At 57.2% G+C, this 17,422-nt stretch overlaps 5 protein-coding genes across 11 annotated transcripts; 3 read left to right on the top strand and 2 right to left on the bottom strand.

Annotated features, from left to right (window-relative positions):
• The first annotated feature begins 244 nt into the window (after positions 1-244).
• Positions 245-2,337, top strand: H310_03118 (hypothetical protein). Of its 4 annotated transcripts, XM_008866881.1 has the most exons (5): positions 245-444; positions 492-547; positions 610-661; positions 718-1,790; positions 1,847-2,337. In XM_008866881.1, the coding sequence occupies exons 1-5, from the start codon at positions 294-296 to the stop codon at positions 2,228-2,230; spliced, it is 1,716 nt and encodes a 571-aa protein (XP_008865103.1). In that variant the 5' UTR covers positions 245-293; the 3' UTR covers positions 2,231-2,337. The 4 variants fall into 4 exon arrangements, with proteins under 4 accessions (XP_008865103.1, XP_008865105.1, XP_008865104.1 ...); XM_008866883.1 differs by having other exon boundaries at positions 718-2,337; XM_008866882.1 differs by having other exon boundaries at positions 245-547.
• A 116-nt stretch (positions 2,338-2,453) lies between these two features.
• Positions 2,454-6,288, bottom strand: H310_03117 (hypothetical protein). 4 transcript variants are annotated; one of them, XM_008866878.1, is made up of 17 exons: positions 6,241-6,288; positions 5,893-6,183; positions 5,747-5,825; positions 5,593-5,697; positions 5,455-5,545; positions 5,166-5,400; positions 4,735-5,076; positions 4,274-4,666; positions 4,096-4,215; positions 3,845-4,029; positions 3,712-3,798; positions 3,495-3,603; positions 3,345-3,446; positions 3,207-3,295; positions 3,064-3,124; positions 2,932-3,000; positions 2,454-2,871 (listed from the first exon to the last, which is right to left on the bottom strand). In XM_008866878.1, the coding sequence occupies exons 2-17, from the start codon at positions 6,175-6,177 to the stop codon at positions 2,485-2,487; spliced, it is 2,739 nt and encodes a 912-aa protein (XP_008865100.1). In that variant the 5' UTR covers positions 6,178-6,183; positions 6,241-6,288; the 3' UTR covers positions 2,454-2,484. The 4 variants fall into 4 exon arrangements, with proteins under 4 accessions (XP_008865100.1, XP_008865099.1, XP_008865101.1 ...); XM_008866877.1 differs by having other exon boundaries at positions 5,893-6,288; XM_008866880.1 differs by lacking the exons at positions 2,454-2,871; positions 2,932-3,000; positions 3,064-3,124 and having other exon boundaries at positions 3,178-3,295; positions 3,345-3,603.
• Positions 6,289-6,873: 585 nt separating this feature from the next.
• Positions 6,874-11,263, top strand: H310_03116 (hypothetical protein). The gene is made up of 7 exons (XM_008866876.1): positions 6,874-7,733; positions 7,780-9,390; positions 9,446-9,524; positions 9,576-9,708; positions 9,793-9,923; positions 9,975-10,656; positions 10,699-11,263. The coding sequence occupies exons 1-7, from the start codon at positions 6,891-6,893 to the stop codon at positions 11,045-11,047; spliced, it is 3,828 nt and encodes a 1,275-aa protein (XP_008865098.1). The 5' UTR covers positions 6,874-6,890; the 3' UTR covers positions 11,048-11,263.
• On the bottom strand, positions 11,057-12,551 carry H310_03115 (hypothetical protein). The gene has a single exon (XM_008866875.1). The coding sequence runs from the start codon at positions 12,476-12,478 to the stop codon at positions 11,459-11,461; it is 1,020 nt and encodes a 339-aa protein (XP_008865097.1). The 5' UTR covers positions 12,479-12,551; the 3' UTR covers positions 11,057-11,458.
• A 1,593-nt stretch (positions 12,552-14,144) lies between these two features.
• H310_03114 (hypothetical protein) lies at positions 14,145-15,492 on the top strand. Its single transcript, XM_008866874.1, has one exon. The coding sequence runs from the start codon at positions 14,157-14,159 to the stop codon at positions 15,357-15,359; it is 1,203 nt and encodes a 400-aa protein (XP_008865096.1). The 5' UTR covers positions 14,145-14,156; the 3' UTR covers positions 15,360-15,492.
• Positions 15,493-17,422: the final 1,930 nt, after the last annotated feature.

The raw sequence follows: 17,422 nt of genomic DNA, 5'->3' as shown, positions 1-17,422 counted from the left end.
AATGCACATCGGGGGCGATTTGTATAGGAGTTTACGCTTATACATTGTAGATGACTAAAGCAAGGATATTTTGACGATTAATCCAGTTACCCTGCTCCAAAACGTTCATGTGAAACCTACATTCGTTAAGATATATGTTCGAAACTTTTCAAAATATTCATCGTTTGTGAGCGATGGTAGTTTTTGTCAACCGAAGGGTTTAACGTGTTTCTTAACATATTTCATAGCGTTTTTATTGGACGAATCGGAACGCCGCATGGTCGACAAGATTTCTTCTTCGACCGCCGCCCGCGATGGTGGACGTGGCGGGGAACTGCACGTTTCCGCTCGAGATGGGGCCGCTTCAGATCAACTACATGGAGTTTCACTACTGCGTCATGGCAGGACACCCGTGGATCTCAATGGCTGTGCTCTCCATGTGGCTCTTGCTGCTCTTTTACCTTGGTAGGTGTTTCAACCTCACCGACACGCGCCTTACTCGACTGACACAGTTGGACACACGGCGGACTCATACTTTTCGCCGACGCTCTCCATGATCTGCACGCAGGTACTTTCGACAGACGCCGACGTCGCTCGCGTCTTTCTCACGGCTTGGTTTCTTCCACGTAGCTGGCCATCCCGTTTGATGTCGCTGGCGTCACCCTTCTTGCGTTTGGAAACGGTAGGTCTTCTCTCATTCCATCGCTCGCTCTCACACGAACTATTCCACTTGCGCAGGGGCACCCGATCTATTCTCTTCCCTGGCGACGTCAACATCGGGAAAGATGGAGACTGGGCTGAATGCCCTGCTCGGCGGGGTTATGTTCGTCACGACAGTCGTCGTGGGCGCTTCGTTGCATGCGTCGCCAACATCCTGCGTCAAAATCACTCCACGACCATTCTGCCGCGACGTCCTTGCGTTGCTGTTGACGTTGGTGGTGCTCTTCATCGACCTGCCATCGTCCGCGACCACTCGCACGAGCGCCTACCTCCTTCTCGGGTGCTACATTGTGTATGTCGCGGTCGTGCTCGTGCCGTCGTGGTGTTCAAAGCACAAAAGCACCGCCGACACACCATCGAGCCCTGTGGACACCCAAGGCGTGCTGTTTGCTTTTTGGCACGCGCCAGACCTTTTTCCGCCGCCGCATTCGGCGCACGCGTACGGTTTTGTGACACTCCCCGACCATCCTCCAGGCTTTCATGGCGTCACCAAGGTGTCCCAGCATCCGTCGTCATTATTTCACGTCGACGACACGTACTTTCCCGTCCCGACGTCGTCCGAGTTGTCGGATCCATTGCTGCAGACATCGACAAGTCCGCTGTCCCCAGACACATCCTCCACTGCTCCACTGGTGGCCCCCGTCGCTACGGTAGCACAGCCCTCGCGCATGCTAGCCCACCATCCCAGCGCAAGTTGCCGCTGGCGCCTCACCACCGTCCAATACATTCTCCTGGAACTCGTACGCGACGCCACGATCCCCATGGTGTTTGTGACCACGTGGTCTCGGCGAAGTGCATTCCTGTCGCTGCTCGTGGCGCCGCTCTTTGTCGGGTGGATCGTCGCCGGCGATGCCTTCACCCCCGACCCCGCCTGCATCACCCTCGCCATCTCGTTCCCCCTTGCGTGCCTTGTGTTTGCTTCGTCCTACTCGACGTCGCCGCCGTCCAGTGTGTACGTCCGGGGACTCTTTTACCTCCTCGGGTTCACGTCGTGCGTGTGCTGGATATACGGCCTCGCGTCCGAAGTCGTCGCCGTCCTGGCCACATTTGGCTCGATCACAAAGCTGCCGCCTAGCGTCATCGGGTTAACGGTATGGCTTTTGCGCTGCATTTCGTTCGACGCGTGTTCCTGGTATGTGATGGATAGGTGCTGTCATGGGGCAATTCGCTCGGCGATTTGAGCACGAACGTGGCGATCGCACGCACGGGATGTGCCGAGATGGCTCTGGCGGGCTGCTTTGGCGGGCCCGTGTTCAACTTGCTCGTGGGTCTCGGCATTCCGTTCTTGTGTGCCAAGGGTACGAACGGCGGCGCCGTGCCGATCGACGTCCACGGGCTCGTGTCGCTCGCGTCGCTGGCGCTGAGCCTCGTCCTAACGCTGGCCGTCGCCCTCGTGTACCGATTCCAGTGCCCCAAGTGGTACGCGTCCGTGCTGTATGGGGTGTATGCCGTGTATACCATGGCGCACGTTGCGATTTTGATGCGATGGGTCGATCTCGACACCGCGACGCTTTCCATGGGCGGCCTTTGAATACATATACGATGCAGTTTGCCGTTGTGCATCGCGATACAACCGCTGCGCCAGTGTCCGTCGCGGTGCCCCTTCCTACCCATCGTGTTTCGTCGGGTCGTCGATCGCGGCGGCGGCATCGCATGGACGAGCACCATCGCTTGGTACAGCGACGCCCGTCTTGAGCTGTGCGACGGTCCAGTCGTTGGCATCGTGGTGCGCATGCCCATCGAACACAGCTACGCGCGATGGACATTTTGCATTCCGCTTTTTGGTTACAGGCGCGGCGTTGGACTCGGTGCGCGGCGCTTGTAAAACAAAATGTACGCGGCATTCGATACGACGGATGCCGCCGACACGGACGTGACGGCGCTGTCGTCAAAGTTGTACCAGAGATTCGTCGCGTGATCTTTGGCAAACGCTGTGTAGTGGCCAAACCCCATCGACCCAAAGTGGTTGGTGGTCGCGTACAAGTCGTAGATGAGGCTCGATGCGTGGTCCGGAGCGGCGCTGAGGCAGTACGGCGCCATGTCGAGCCCTTCGACGGGAAAATCCACCAGCACGTCCAGCTTGTCTCGAACGACGTCGTTGCGGTACTCGAATCGCTTGAGCGACAGGATCAAGATGTCGGGCAGGGCATACAACTGCATCGTCTTGGTCGCCTGGTGTGCGATCGAACCACACGTTACGTCCAAAGCCACACGAGCCATCCAACAACGTACTTGGCGGTGTTGTTTGCAGTTGCTGCAGTACCACAAGTTGTCTTCATCGAGTTGCTCGGCGCTTGTAAACTACACCGAGACATGAGTCGGCACGATAACCCACGAGCGGCGGCGGCGTTGTCGTCGACGTACCTTTTGGAAGCAATCGGCCAGAGTGAGTCCGTGCGTGGCTCTTGCCTGGATCGTGTCGAGCCTAGACCGTGCCACGACACAATTCAGCGCGCGCATGTCAGCCACACGTTTCCCGCCACGTCGACGGGTGCATCGTCACGTACGAACGATGTGGCAGAATGAATGGCTCGGTGGCTTGGTACAGCAATCGCATGTCGCCATCCCAATCGATGCCGACGTAGCCCGCATCGGACTAGGCATCGACGTCAGAGATCTCATGGCATCGCGATGGCGTGACGCACCAGCTGCAGCGTCGACATAACAAGCGCATGTTTTCCAAATCCGTCGGCGTCCGCCATGAACGCCGCTGCCGCCTTGACGCCGTCTTGATTCGTCACAAACATCTACCGACAAGATGCGCGTGTTTGCCAACCAGGCACGTATCCACTCACATGCGATGCCAAACAGAGCTGCAAGGTCGGGTCGTCGAGCCGTTGCTTCGCCTGCGCTGGTGTCCATCCAAACAACGGGACGAGCTCCACGAGCACTTGCTCCAGGAATCTACAACGCATACGAGTCATCTTCCCGACGCGTCCAGCACCGGCCGCCCTCCAACGTCGACCTCGCTCGGCCGTGCGTCGGCAGCAGCCATGCGGCGCTCGTACGCACGCTTCAAATGTGGTTTGTCGGTTCAGCGACAGCATGAGCGGGTCCCCAACCAAGGTCGGTTCCAAGCCAGCGCCTCCTCTTTTGTATCTACCACAGCCATTTCGGGTGGGGTCGTTTCAAGGGTTATTCGTACCCGCGATGGTAGCAAAAGAGCACGCATTGCGCGGTCTTGGGTGGCTGTGGGTACACAACGAGCCGATCGTCGGGGCGAATGCGCGCCATCCGTTCGTCGTCAGGTAGGATGCGGTAGACCAGATGCTGAAACACGTCGCACATGACCAGAGACGTGTACGGACACCCGGCTTCGACGACAGCCATCTACGCGATCGTGTCGATCACATCAACACCCGCGATGTCCCGCGCCGCAGCACACAACGGAATTACCTTGATGGCTTTGACATTTCCTCGCTTGTGCACGTGGACGCCGTACTTGAGCGGTCGCAGCGCGGCCGCGTCGTTGGCACTCTCGACGCTCTCTCGCGTCAATTTCGGCATTACAATCACCTGAACGACATGCATCGTGTCAGCGGTCGCATGGGCCATGCGATGGTCCGTACGCTACCTCGATGGACCGCGTCACGGCGTGCGGCAGCTCCAACTGAACACAGTTGAACGGATCAAATGTGATCGAGACCTTGTCGCAATGGGGGCATACGACAGTCGACTTGAACTGGCCGTGCAATGTGTCGACCACGATCGATTCGTTGCGGAGTTTGTGATGGCGCCACGCCGTCGCGGCGACCACGGCGTCCGGTTCGGTCCCGTTCGAGTCCTGAACTTGCACGTATGGCTTTTTTGTGATCCGATTCACATCTTCGTGCAGCCCGTCCAAGAGATACGCCAGCAGCTCCTGGGCGTCGTGCTGTTGGTAGCCCGAAAATTGCGGCGCAAACGTCCCAATCGCGCGTTTGAGCGGACCAGGCGACACGCTGGAGGCCGTGCCCAGCCACAGCTCCTGAAGCAAAAGACGCATCAAACGAATGCTGCGGCTCCAAACCCTGCGATCGACGCGGGTGGACGTACCTTGAGAAGCAAGGCGTACTGCGTCGCGAGCTTCCCGCCCGTCCCGAGCACGTTGTCCGTGTTCAAGTCGGTCTGGTACGAATTGGTGAGAAAGTGAAATGTTAGCGCCGTCGTGTGACTCAAGCACTGCAGCGCCGCATTCATAAAGCACGTGTTGCCGAGGTTGCGCAGCCCGGCTTGGCCTTGTCTGCCATGGATGTCGACGGCGCTGACGGCGACGGTCCCTTTGATGCGGGCGCAGTGGGGTTTGTGGTATTTCCAGTGCGCCAGTTGACACGCTTTCGAGCAGTACATGCAGTGTTTGCAATGGCCACATCGATTTGTACTGGGGCGGTGGCACACCTACGCATCCCACCCACACCATGACACCCGACCCATCGGAATCCGTCGTCGTCCACGATGACGTCGGCGACGTCCATCAAGCTTCGTACCATACACCGCTCTGGCCGGGCGTAGCGCTGGGGAGTGTGCCCAGAGTGTCCAGCAGCGGCGTCTTGAGCTGGTTCAGTACAGCCACCTCCTTCGACTTCAGCCTCAGCACCCATGTCAACGTCGCTGTCAGAGCCCGCTGGGTCGTTCGGGTACAGCTCCACGCGCTTCAGCGTCGACTTGGACGGGTCGCCGACTTGTACCACAAACCGGCAAATTGGTGGCCCTCCGCCGTACCTATGTTGCATGGGACCACACGAACGAACGGTGGAGAAAGGTTTGGATTCGTACCAAGCCACAAAGGCGTCCCACACTTCTTGGGGCTGGAGAATGAAATGCACGTGCTCGACCAATTCCCGACATAGCACGGACCCAACGGTGCCTAGTCAGGTGTGTATTATGGGGTGAAGCGAAAGGCACACGTCGTACCGTCCAGGAGCTCGGATGTCGAAGCATCGAGCAGATGGTGGTTGTCGATGGATGGCGGCTTGAAGCCACCGCTGCGACTGGGCGATCCATTGGCGCCACCTACGTCTACGAGACAGCGTGAGTCCCATGATCCAAAGATGAGCCCAGGACGAACCGTAAAAACGAACGTAGTTGCACCAACTCTCCCACCACTTGAAGCTAACGACGAAGTAGCGGTCGCCAACAGTCATGCCCTGTAGCCACATCAGCGTCCGTGTGTGTGAAGAGAGGATATGTGCCATGGGGCGATCGACGACGTACATGCTCTTTGTATTGTTCGAGAAGCCGACGGACAATGTGTCTTTGGGCATCGGGGGAGGGGACGACGGGCTCCGTACGAGGGATATGGTCAGCGTGATGGTCTAGACGAACAATCGGGTACGTAGGCAGCGCGACCGTCTGAGCACCGGAGCTCAAGGAAACCGCAGTCGACACCACGTGGCCGTCTGCTTTCTTTTTGGCCATCTTCCGGTTTTTCTTCTTCTGTGCCTTGGTTAAGGTCGCAGGAGTGGTGCTTTTCGCGGCATCATCACTTATGACTTCCATATCTGCCTGCTCGACGCACCATGCTCTTCGGTTAACCGTGATTCCCATCCTGTCCGTTGGTACCTGCGCCGGTCGCCGCCGATCGCTTCCCGATCAAAGGTCGGATTATCCGGATTCTCCATTGCGCCGCTCGTTTTAGTACGTTTTATCCAATCATTGTTGTAATCGTCGCCAGGAAAATAAAACGTCGCTCGTTGAAAGTCCCGTGGTATCCGGACAAGACCATGCACCACGATATCTTGAACAGTCACCCGTCGGTAGCACCAACATGCATCGACCAGCTGTGTCAAGCACCACCACAAGATGCACATGGCGATAGGACTGCAAGGATAGAGCATGCCAGACCCACACAACTAGATATTCACGGTCAATGTGTCATGCCAGGGAGGTGTTGACGCAGGCATGGCAGGTCAGGAGGTGTTCTGGATGGACGAGCTTTCCCCATCCAGCTGGCGGCGCACAACAACAGGCCGATGACCTGTTGTTTCCAGCGTCAAGGTTGTTCTATTCGCTCTTGCCGGCGCCGGGAATGCTAGCGATCGTTGTTAAGGTCGGAAACTGCCAGTCCGATCTCTCGGTCGCCTATACAACCAACGTGGGCGCCGCGATGGCTTTCACGTGGGCCGATAACTGGAGATCCATTTTGCCGCAACGACGAGGTCTGTTGAAAACTGCACCGGTTTCACGAACGACACGGGAAAACCGTCGTCGTGATGGCGTCGACGTCGGCGTACCAAATCTCCCTCGAACCCGACCGAGACACACCCGGCGTGCTCCTACACTCGACCGAGTCGTCGCCCTTTCTCAATTACGACACTCTTCTCGACCATGCGTCGCCGTCATCGTCGTCTGAGCTCGAGTCGCTGCGCACTGTGGACCTGACGTCGCCCTCAGCTCTTCACCATGACCTCTATGCTGCATTTGATTCCAACTCGTCGTCACCTGGCATCATGTTCGACGTGCCTCCTCCAGACCCCGATTCCGTTTCGCCAACGGACGATGTGCCAGTGGCCATCTTGAGCTCTGCAGCAATTCCAAACACGGACAGTCTTGGCGAGGACCATCAAGCCCCTGTGTCCCAAAGCCCAACGGCTGTGGAAATGTCTACGACTCACGCTTCCAAGCACCTGTCGACGGACACAACAGGCGACCGTAGATTGGATCCATTGCAGCCGTTCGTTTCGTTTCATGGGCATCGGATCTCTCCAAGTGATGGGCGTGAATATTTCGCCCTCGACCCGGACGATGGCCACCATGACGGAGCTGCTTTCAAGGGCGACATGGCCCTTGGCAGTCACCACCCCAACAAGCAAGCGCAAGATCTCTTGACGCGTCTGTGCTGCGCGTTGCAAGTGCACTACAACGGATCAATTTGCAATACCTCGTCCGATTCGAGCCACTCGTTTGTCAGCGTCGAATGGACGGTGGTCGACGCGGTGCACGGCTCGTGGCGCGATGCACACCTTTACAACGTCACGTTTCAATTGGCAAACGAGAGCCACGACATCCACACGATTTTTGATGACGTGGCGGTCGACAGGTTTCTGTCGAGTCCAGTACGAGTCTCTCTAGTGAGCACCGATCTTTCACAAGCGCCCGTAGGTTGTACATGTTGTATCTCTGCCGCCTCCGCGCAGTCTCGACCTGGCTTCGCCGGTCGAATGGTGGTTCCGTCTAGGGCTTACGGGTGTAGCGGCGCACGACGAAGGTTTCTTTGCAGATTGGATGGCTGTGCCGATGGCGTCACCATTGCCACCTCACCGTCTCGACTTTCACACAACTGCTACCCCCTCAACAGTGAGTTTTCACTGGAGTCCGTGGCCATCCAACTTTGTGTGGCCACACGTTCGTGTCGCGATGCGGCGAGAGTTTGGCGGGCGTGATGTTGGTGGACATTTTGAATGGTTCACAGCGTTCGACGGCGCCGTGCCACCAGACGAAGCCACCGTGACTATCCCTTCGCTCACTCCAAACGCATGGTACACGTGCCGGGTCACGGTCCGTCCGACGCCACGGCCAAGCCATATTCGTGGGCCCTGTGGCATTCTCTGGACGCAATCTCGGGATTTCGAATGGATGGCTGTGGAGCGTCGAGTATGCACAGCCCCCCTGGCTCTGTCTTGGATCGGGATCGGAGGACACTGGTGGATACACGTTGACGCTATCGACGATAGCTTCCAGCACGTGACTACTGAAGTGGACGTGACTACAGCCACGCGTCGGACCTCAGTCAACCGGGTCGACTTGTCGGGAGGTGCTGGTGTTGCTCTGCTCGAAGGCGTGCAAGATCGCGGCGAGTACATGGTGCAAGTGATCCGCACTGGATGCATCGACGACTCGAGCGAACCAACCTTCATCGCAAAATCGGACGTCGTGCACCTGTCTACGCACAGCCCGGCTCGACTGCCGCAGCTTCATCCCCATCCCACAAATCCCGTCGTTGTGACGTGGCGCCCGCTCACGACGGTTCTCGCGAGCTTCCTCGCCACCGTCATGTTCGTCAATTTGGAGCAACAAGTTGTGGCCGATGGAACGTGGGTCGTCGTTGCGTCCGTGTCTAAAGACGACCAAGCATTCAACACGACGGCCAGCGCCACCCAGGCGACCACTTCAGGCTATCGGTTGGCGGCGTATGCCGTAGGTGCGGACGCGCTGCGCTGCATCGCGACAAGCAATACCGTGTACATCATGCAGCCCGTCGTGTTGGTGGTGGAAGGATTGGGGCGACATGCCACGTTGCGCTTTGACTTTCGCCTTCCCGAGCACGTCCTCCATCTCTTTCCTCGCGACGAATTCGATGTTGTTGTCGATGGGGTGCCGCATCGAGTCGCGTCCGACATAGTCGGTTGCGGCGGGACGTATGCAGTCGACTGGGCATTCGAATCGTCGGCGATGCATCGTGTGGCAGTGGTGCCGGTGGTTGTGCCAGCTTCGGACACCGTCGTGGTCCAACTCGAACCACCCGGCGTGTCGTACGTGCCGTCATGGCCATCCGTCGCTTTGAATGTTGCCGTGATCACACATTCCAGTGCGACGTGCCAGCTGCAAGTCGAGCCCTGGTCCAGCCATGCAGCACCGTCCATTCAGTGCCAAGTCGACATCCACGTGTTGTCGACCGCAGATGGATGGACAATGCAATGGCATAAGGCCATCGACCGAGATCGCAGCTCGTCCTGCCATCGAATACACCTCGACAACCTGTCCAGCCACACGGTAGCCGTCCATGTTTCATTGAGTTGTACGAAACCAACGTTGGCATGAACGCAAGGTGGTTCCAGTTCGCGTGCGCCTTCGCGTGCGCCCCACCCACATGTGGGAAGACGTGGTGACGACGCAGATTGTCACAGGTATGGCTCGGAGTGCGGGGCTCGCTTGAGGCTGAGTTGGCTATGCTACAGCCTGTGGCGCCCTCAGCATTGCCCCAACCGACAATGGAGGGCTTCTGTTTTCATGGCGCGAACCTTCTCCTGCCGTCGGTCTATCGTATGGTATTCAGGGCTACAACGCCTCCCGCGGCAGTTTTGAAACATGGTACAACCCGCGTAATGCCCTGCCACGATCGGCGCCGCTCGTGTCCAGCGACATGTGTGTGCCTAACGCTGCTTCATGGGGTAGGTATACAACGGATCGGTCCCCTTTTGCAACCCCTCCACTGGCAAAGCCTTTCCATTTGTTGCTCTTTCGCCTCCAAACCCATGTCGAGTTTCACATTCCACTCGACGGAGTCCCCCAACTCGCCCTCACCAGTACGAGCGATCTCAAGCATACCATACGTCAACTGCGCGATGCTTGAGTAGACCCCGATCCACCCACTCTCGAGACAGCCGTGGCACGCCACGCGATTCTGGCGTACAAGAGTTTGAATCTCGCCCACATTCCTGCAGCCGACCGCCGACAGCTAACACCAGCGCTGTCTTCATCTGCACACTTGAGCCTGGAGACGATTCGGACGGCCGTCAATGATAGCGACGACACCACGTCAACGCATCCTCCACCGGTGGCAGATTTGAAAGTGCTCGGGGCGGCTGCGGTGAGCCCGCTGCAGCCCCACACAACGTATCGAGCGCGGTTGCGTTGCACGTTGCCCAGCAACGGTGCGACCTTGACCTGTGCAAGCCAGTGGGTGCATTTCACCACAGCCAAGGCCGCTCCCGACGCCCCCGCTGCAATTTGCGTCGACGAAGTATTCCTGCCGTATCTTTCATCCATCCCGGCTACCATGGCATGTAGCTACGTGCGGGTGTCGTGGCAGGCTCCTCGAAGCAATGGCGAGCCCATTGCAGGCTACGCCGTCGAAATGGCCTGGGCAGCGCCTTCCCATGAGGGGGAATGGACTTGGCACGGCGTGTATGTCGGGCCCGCGACGTCGTTTTGCCCCACGGCCGGGCAATTGCGAACCATGCGCCGACCACTCGAGACCGTGGTCGCGTTTCGAGTGCAAGCTGCAAACGCATTGGGATGGAGCTCGTTCTGTCAAAGGTATGCAGTTGAAACGATCCCGTCTGAAGAAGGCACGTGTAGCGGGGGCCACGTGTGCATTGGTTTGCCCCAAGCCGTCGCAGCCCTCGCTCCAGAATGCATCGCCCCACAAGACGCGCCCAACGCCAGCCTTGTCCGGTCCAAGCAAGCGCCTGCACATTCCTTGCTGCCCCCCGTACGGCGGCGGCCTGCGGTGGACGAGAACTCGCCTTGCCAGGTGTATTTGAACGCCAGGCAACACTTGGTCCTTCCTCGCACCACGTATCAACAAGAGCGTCGCGCATGGTACTTGGCCACGACAGTAGCAAGTGAAAAATCCCCCACCACGACGCAAAGAGCCATCTCTGTCTATCGATGCCCCAAGAAGCGAGGTCCGAATCCAGCGACTTAACGACGTCGTTGGCCAGCACACTCAACACGCTGCGATTATCGGTCGTGCCATGCTTTGGTTTCTCGTTTCGGTCGCTGCAAATGCCTCTGTCTGCGACTCCCAGAGCAGGGCCGTCAACGTTGACGCTGGTGTCAAAGCAGCATCAGCGTTGACAAAATGAAAGAGTTTGAGGCACGATTCATGCAGAGATCCGGTCAACAATGTTCGCAGTGCGAAACCACTCTTCGTTCATGTCCAACGAACCGATGGCCGCATGTCTGGAGCAAGTTGAGTTGCCCATGTGTCCAATACTTCGATGGGCCGCGGGCTCGCGTTGAAGCGAGGAGGCGAATTCAAATGATGGCGCTTCCGTCGAGATGTCGAGTCATTTCCCACATTCACGCGTAGGGTTCATATATACTTGAAAAGTTACTAGGCGAGGCCGGCGGCGCGGAGTTGCTTGGCGAATTGGGCAAGCACGACCGCCATGCGACGGCCACCGAGGACGATGCGTGATTCAATCGTGGCCACGACCTTGGCCTGGTATGCCGCACTTGGGCACGCAACCTTGTTGTTCGTCCACGTGTTCAGATCAATGCCAGCGTACACAGCACTGCGCGCGACATCGTAGCTATCCAGGAAGGTCTTCTCCAAAAGCTTGTTCGTCGCGACGGCCTTGACAAAGTCTGCGTACGACAGCTTGGCGTAGTCGGCATAGTTGAGCGGGTCCTTCAACGACGCGTACTTGGTGAGGAGCGCGGTCGCGTTTGCCGTGAGGTCGAGGCGATCCGGCGACCCTGGGACGCTGGTGGGGTACCAATTGATCGTCATGGTGCCGGCCGCGTTGTCCCAGAGTGCATGCAGGTTGGACGCAGAGCACGGCTGGGTGAACTGGTAGTTGTTGCCGCCGATGTCGCCGCCAGGAAACGTGTCCGAGATGCCGGTCGCGGAATGGCACGGCTGGTGAATGTCGCCGAACACGTGCAAGAAGAAGCGCAGGACAAAGTTGACGGACCACTTGGACTTGGACTTGGCGATCGTCTTGAGCGATTCGTGCAGCGTGTAGAGCCCGCGGCCGTCAATGTTGGCCTGGATGAGTCGATCGACGTCCTTGGACGTGAGTCCTTTCCAGTCCGTGCCGTTCACGTTGCATGGCAAGTCAATGTAGTGCCAGTCGTCGGTGAACTTGACGGCGGGCATGACGGGGGACGGGCAGTATGTCGTCGAGATCGAGTTGCACTTGATCAAGTCGGCCCATATCGTGGCGGTCGTGATTTCACCCGTGTTGGGGTAGTCGCCGTTCCATGACCCGAGGATCGACTGGACCGTTGCCACATCTTCCTTGGCCATGACCTGGGTCGCGACTTCGCCGACCAACAGGTGGCCTTGATCCCACCACGCATGGACAGACGCGATGGCCACGTACGCGCTAAGGATCGACACGCGCTTCATGCTTGGTTTAGAAAGAATCGAAGAATGGCTCGGCCTCGCCTGACGCGCAGGCGCGGCGCGCTCGGGGCTCGGCCATCCGTTCATCCATGTCAACCATGTACTACTTTGAATCTTCGATTAGGTACTTCGACAAGGCGTCCGACAGTGTTGCATTGTGTACACAGCCCCCTTGGCCAAGCTGTGGCGATGTCCGAGTGGCAGCCATAGTGTACATTCGCGTGCGTCGGCCGCATCTGTGGCCAGTTCGCGCCGTACCATGGCCACCCGCTTTGCTGCCTTGTGCTAGGCGCGGTGCCAAGTGGGCGCTCGACGACACCGTACAGTTTATTTCAGTGGAGACAGATGCTGCGTCACAATCCGCCGACGGGCCAACCAGATTGAACTTTTAACTCGGTCCGGACATACAAATATCAAGTGGCTTGATATCGTGAGGAATATTCAATTTCAAAAGAAATCCATTGAACGAAACATCAAATTCCGGAGGAAATTGAACCAAACGATTTCGTACACTATTAATACCAGGAGTCAATACTGTACAATGCACATAACAGCTCTCTCGATGTTGTCCGTTCATGGAACAGTGTGCCACAAGGTTTGCCATCGTTTTTTCATCGGTCAAGTCCTTTTCTCTGTCAACCGCCCAGCCATGCATCTGCTTTCGTGCCGTCTCCCGGTCTGGCCTGGTCACGTTGGCGAGTTTCGCACGGCGGCTTCTTGCATCCCAATGCTGTCAAAGCATTCGATCCCTTCTTTCTTCTTCTGGTACGATATATATATACATGCACTTGAGCTTTCCGGGGAGCTACTTGTCGCCATATTTCGACACTGCACACCCCCGAGGCATTTGAAAGTGCCCATGCGTGACCGAGGAGGTGTCGCCGCACCATTCGGATGAGACTGGGAGTACCTCTATAAACGAATATTTCCATTTTTGGGCATTGATGTCCTCCGGCGTGCGTAGTAGGATTAGGCTTGGCGAAGATTCACATACCCCGAGTATCGACGAAATTATAATTTTCTAAAGGAGTCCGAACTGACATATTTATCGGAGTTCGAATAAACTTGACGGTGCGACTACGGGCGCGTGCAGGCAATCTGACTCGCCGAGTTGAATTCACCCATCTTGACCTGGCTGTGTTGTTGAATCTCTCTGCGCGTGCGCGGTCGCACAGCAACCGTGTACGACAGCACGCGTTTGGGTGGCGCCCATGGTATCGTTCACATTCCTGTAGACACGCCCGATCCACGGGAGGGGGGGGTACATGGGGCGTACGCCCCACGCAAGCAGGACGAACGAGCGCCGCACGACGGCAGACCCCCTTGACGTGTATGCTGCAGTCGGCGAGTTTACAAGCTGGGGTGTATACGGGTATGTTCACCTTCGAACTTCGCCCGCATGGACGAACGATCGCGGCAGCAATCACGACAACAGCGCAAATGATGTACTGCAATGAATGGTGCGCATCTGCTTTGCAAGACACCTATGACCATATGCGGCGAGTCTTTCCCATACATTCCATGCATGGAATGGATCTTGTTTCCTGTATACTGCTTCCCCGTACCGTTCCTGGCGCTCTTGGCGATCCTCCGCCGCGGTCCCAACCACTAGAGTGGTCCACGCAGGCGTTGCTTGGTGCTGCGTTGTGTCGGCCAATTTTCGTTTGCAGCTGCAGCACGGATGAACCCGTTTTGCTTCACGACGTTGGCGGTTCTGTCGGCGGTCTCGCAGCTTGCTAATGGCTGGTGGGACAATGGCCACATGCTCGTCAGCGAGATCGCGACACAGACCATGGCCCCAGCTGATGTAACAACGGTGAACACTCTCTTGGCCATGTACGACGCAGACTTCCCCAACACGGGCTCCATCACGACGGCCGCGATCTGGGGTGACTTGATCAAGTGTAACTCGGTCGTGAGCACGTTTTGCCCGTCGACCAAGACGCCCGCGCTCAATATGATGGACGAGTGGCACTATGTGAACCTGCCGCTCAATGTGAACGGCACCGACTACAAGAACCTCAACTCGACGACCGGCGATGCGCTGGTGAAACAAGCGTTTGGTGGCCAGGCCCTCGACTTTCTGAACAAGGCGCTCACGATGTTTAGCAAGACCAAGTCGGCGCACTCGGCGAACTGGGCCCTCCGCATGGTCTTGCACGTGTTCGGCGACATTTCGAATCCCATGCACAACGTGGGCGGCGTCAACAGCGTGTTCCCTGCCGGCGACCTCGGCGGCAACAAATTCCTCTTCAAGGCTCCCTGCGTCGGCACGAACCTGCACGCGATCTGGGACAGCGTCGGCGGCAAGTATGGCACGGTCAACTGGAGCCCTACGTTTACCCCCGGCACCGCCGACTACACGGCGCTCCAGACGAACGCGACCGCCCTGCTCACCAAGTACGCGGCTGTCCAGGATAAGCTCGCCTTTGCATCCGTCAAGGACGTTGACTATGCCAAGTTCGTGTCGGCCATGAGCGCCAAGCCCGCGATGAAGATCCAGGCTACGATTCTTGAGTCGTATGACGTCGCCCGCCACGTCGCGTACAAAAACATCGACTTGAACTGCACGCTGGACGACAAGGGCATGTGCGTCAATCCGTGCCCGTCCTCCGACTACGTTAACGCCTTGATCGACACGGCGGAAGCTTCCATCACGATCCAAGGCAAGCGCATGAGCGTCATCTTGACCCAATTTGCCAAGCAAATTCGCGCACTGAACTTGCTCTCCCCCATCGTGCCGACAACGACAACGGTATCCCCAACTTCTGGCCCGACGACGTCGACCGTCGCCCCCACACCTGCTCCTACGAGCGCTCCGACTCCAGCCCCCACGAACACCACGACTACACCTGCCCCCACCACCACTCACGCCGCCTGCTAGGCTCCATGTCGTATACGATCATTCATCATCATGCTCCATCCAGTTATGCTCTTGACAATCACGCACTAGAAGGTGATTTCACTGGCTAAAATCATTTCAACATTGTCAATACACTCACTCTGATTGGATAAAAAGGATCTTGGTCATCTTGCTGATGCAAAAGGACACTGTGGAAATGAAGGAGAGGTCCATGACATGCGTGGCTGTCGTGACAATGGGGGCGGGTGGGCTCTCCTGTGCATGCTGTTCGCGCCGACATGCGCCGCGTGGGACAAAGGCCACCTGCTTGTAGGTGTGATTGCCACGTACCGGGAACCCCGGGAAAAGTCGATACCCCCAAGAATGCCGACCACCTCCAAAACATGATCTGTTTTAAAAAATTCCACCACCTGTATACTTCAATACCACATTGAATATGCCATTCCTTTGGACCAATTGCAGTACAGATAAAGTAAGAACTGGGATTGACTGGATGAAATTATGAAGTTATAGCCAATCAAGTGGGACGAATTCGCGTAATATATATACATATTGATTTTATTTTTCATGCATGTCATGATGAAACCATGTCAGCATTTTCCTGAGTTCACTGTAGTCCGTGCGAGCCAAGTAAGATTATGTTACGATTGGAATTGACGCTCTGAGTTTTCATAACAAGACGTTGATAGCGGTGCAGTCGTAGGAGGTGGAGGTCGAGGCGGTCAGAGCAATCGGTCCTCGACAATGCCGTTGACTGTGCACGAGCCTAAAGAGGCTCTGTAGCCGTGGTGTTATGCTAGGGTGGCACGGTCGGTCGCCGTCATCGACCCTGCAATCGGAGCGCCCGATGCCGTCGTCGGCGCGACGTAGGAAGCAAGGTTGCACAGAGGAGCTGCTCGGTGAATTCCGTCAAGATCGCGCTCAAGCGCTTGCCTCGGGTCGCGATGGACCCAGCGTCAAGCCATGCGTTGTCGTGCGGTCGCCACGGCAAGATGAACTTGTTGCTGGAATCTAGTGAGCAGCTTCAGCCTGAGATTTTTGGATTTGATTCACAAAACGATTCCATTTAATTGAGCACGACAATCCAACGAGGACTGAAGGACAGAGCAACGATGAGGGGCTCATGCACACCACACCAACACCGTGCTTTTGAACGCACTGGTCCATTGAGAAAGGCAAGGCTTGGCCCGGCAGCAGCCTCTCGCAAGCGATGTAGTTGCTCCCACGGTGGTCGCTGGACTGGAGCGTTGGGGAAGTCCTCGGGAGTGCCTGTGAAATCGTCGGCTTGGGGCTGCCAGACGTCGGCGCTGGCTTCGACGGCGTGGGGGTATGGTTTTCTTGGATCTTGCAAAAAATCACACTGCATGTCCATCGTACCAAGGGCCAGGCGAATCGATCAGCTCCCCGCCACCTCGCGACCCACGAATTCTTGATGCGGTGCGATGTGGCAGCGAAGTTCACAGCAATGTCAGCGTGATCGGATTGAGCTCCCAGGCACTGGGACACAATCCCCTTCCGGCATTATCGACATGGTCATGGACACGAGCTGGATGATTAAGACAGACGTGAGGCAAGACCCCCTGACACGCGAACTCTCGACGCAATGGCCATTTGCAGTCGTTTTGCACGTGCCAGTTTGGGTAACATAGGGGTAACCTTGCTCCAAGCCCGCCCCATTTACCATCCAGTGGATGGCGTACCAGGGCCAGCCGCGCTTGCAACCTTGGCTACCTCCGTTTTCGTGAAGGAGCTCGTGAATTGCCATTCGGACTAGTTGTAGAACTTACCCGAGGCAATGAGGTGAGCAGACGCACACACTGACCGTGGCAAAGGCCCAGCACGAGCGACTACTTGTCTCACTTCACACGTCGTCCAGAATGACCTCTTCCGCAAGTGGCGCTGGCCGACCGCGAACGAACCCTTGACGTAATCTGCAAAACTCGGCTGCCAACAGTAATGTTACGAGGTGATGGTAGTTGACCTGTGTGTGAGGCTTAGTCGCGCGGGCTTCATGGCAAACTTGGTTTTGAGGAGAAGCTGGTGTCGTGCAGCTCATCTTCGCTGATCGACTCGATGGCTGGTTG

This window comes from Aphanomyces invadans, assembly GCF_000520115.1.
Source record: "Aphanomyces invadans strain NJM9701 unplaced genomic scaffold supercont1.4, whole genome shotgun sequence".
Taxonomy (NCBI): domain Eukaryota; phylum Oomycota; class Saprolegniomycetes; order Saprolegniales; family Verrucalvaceae; genus Aphanomyces; species Aphanomyces invadans.
This window is presented reverse-complemented; position numbering and strand designations above follow the sequence as displayed.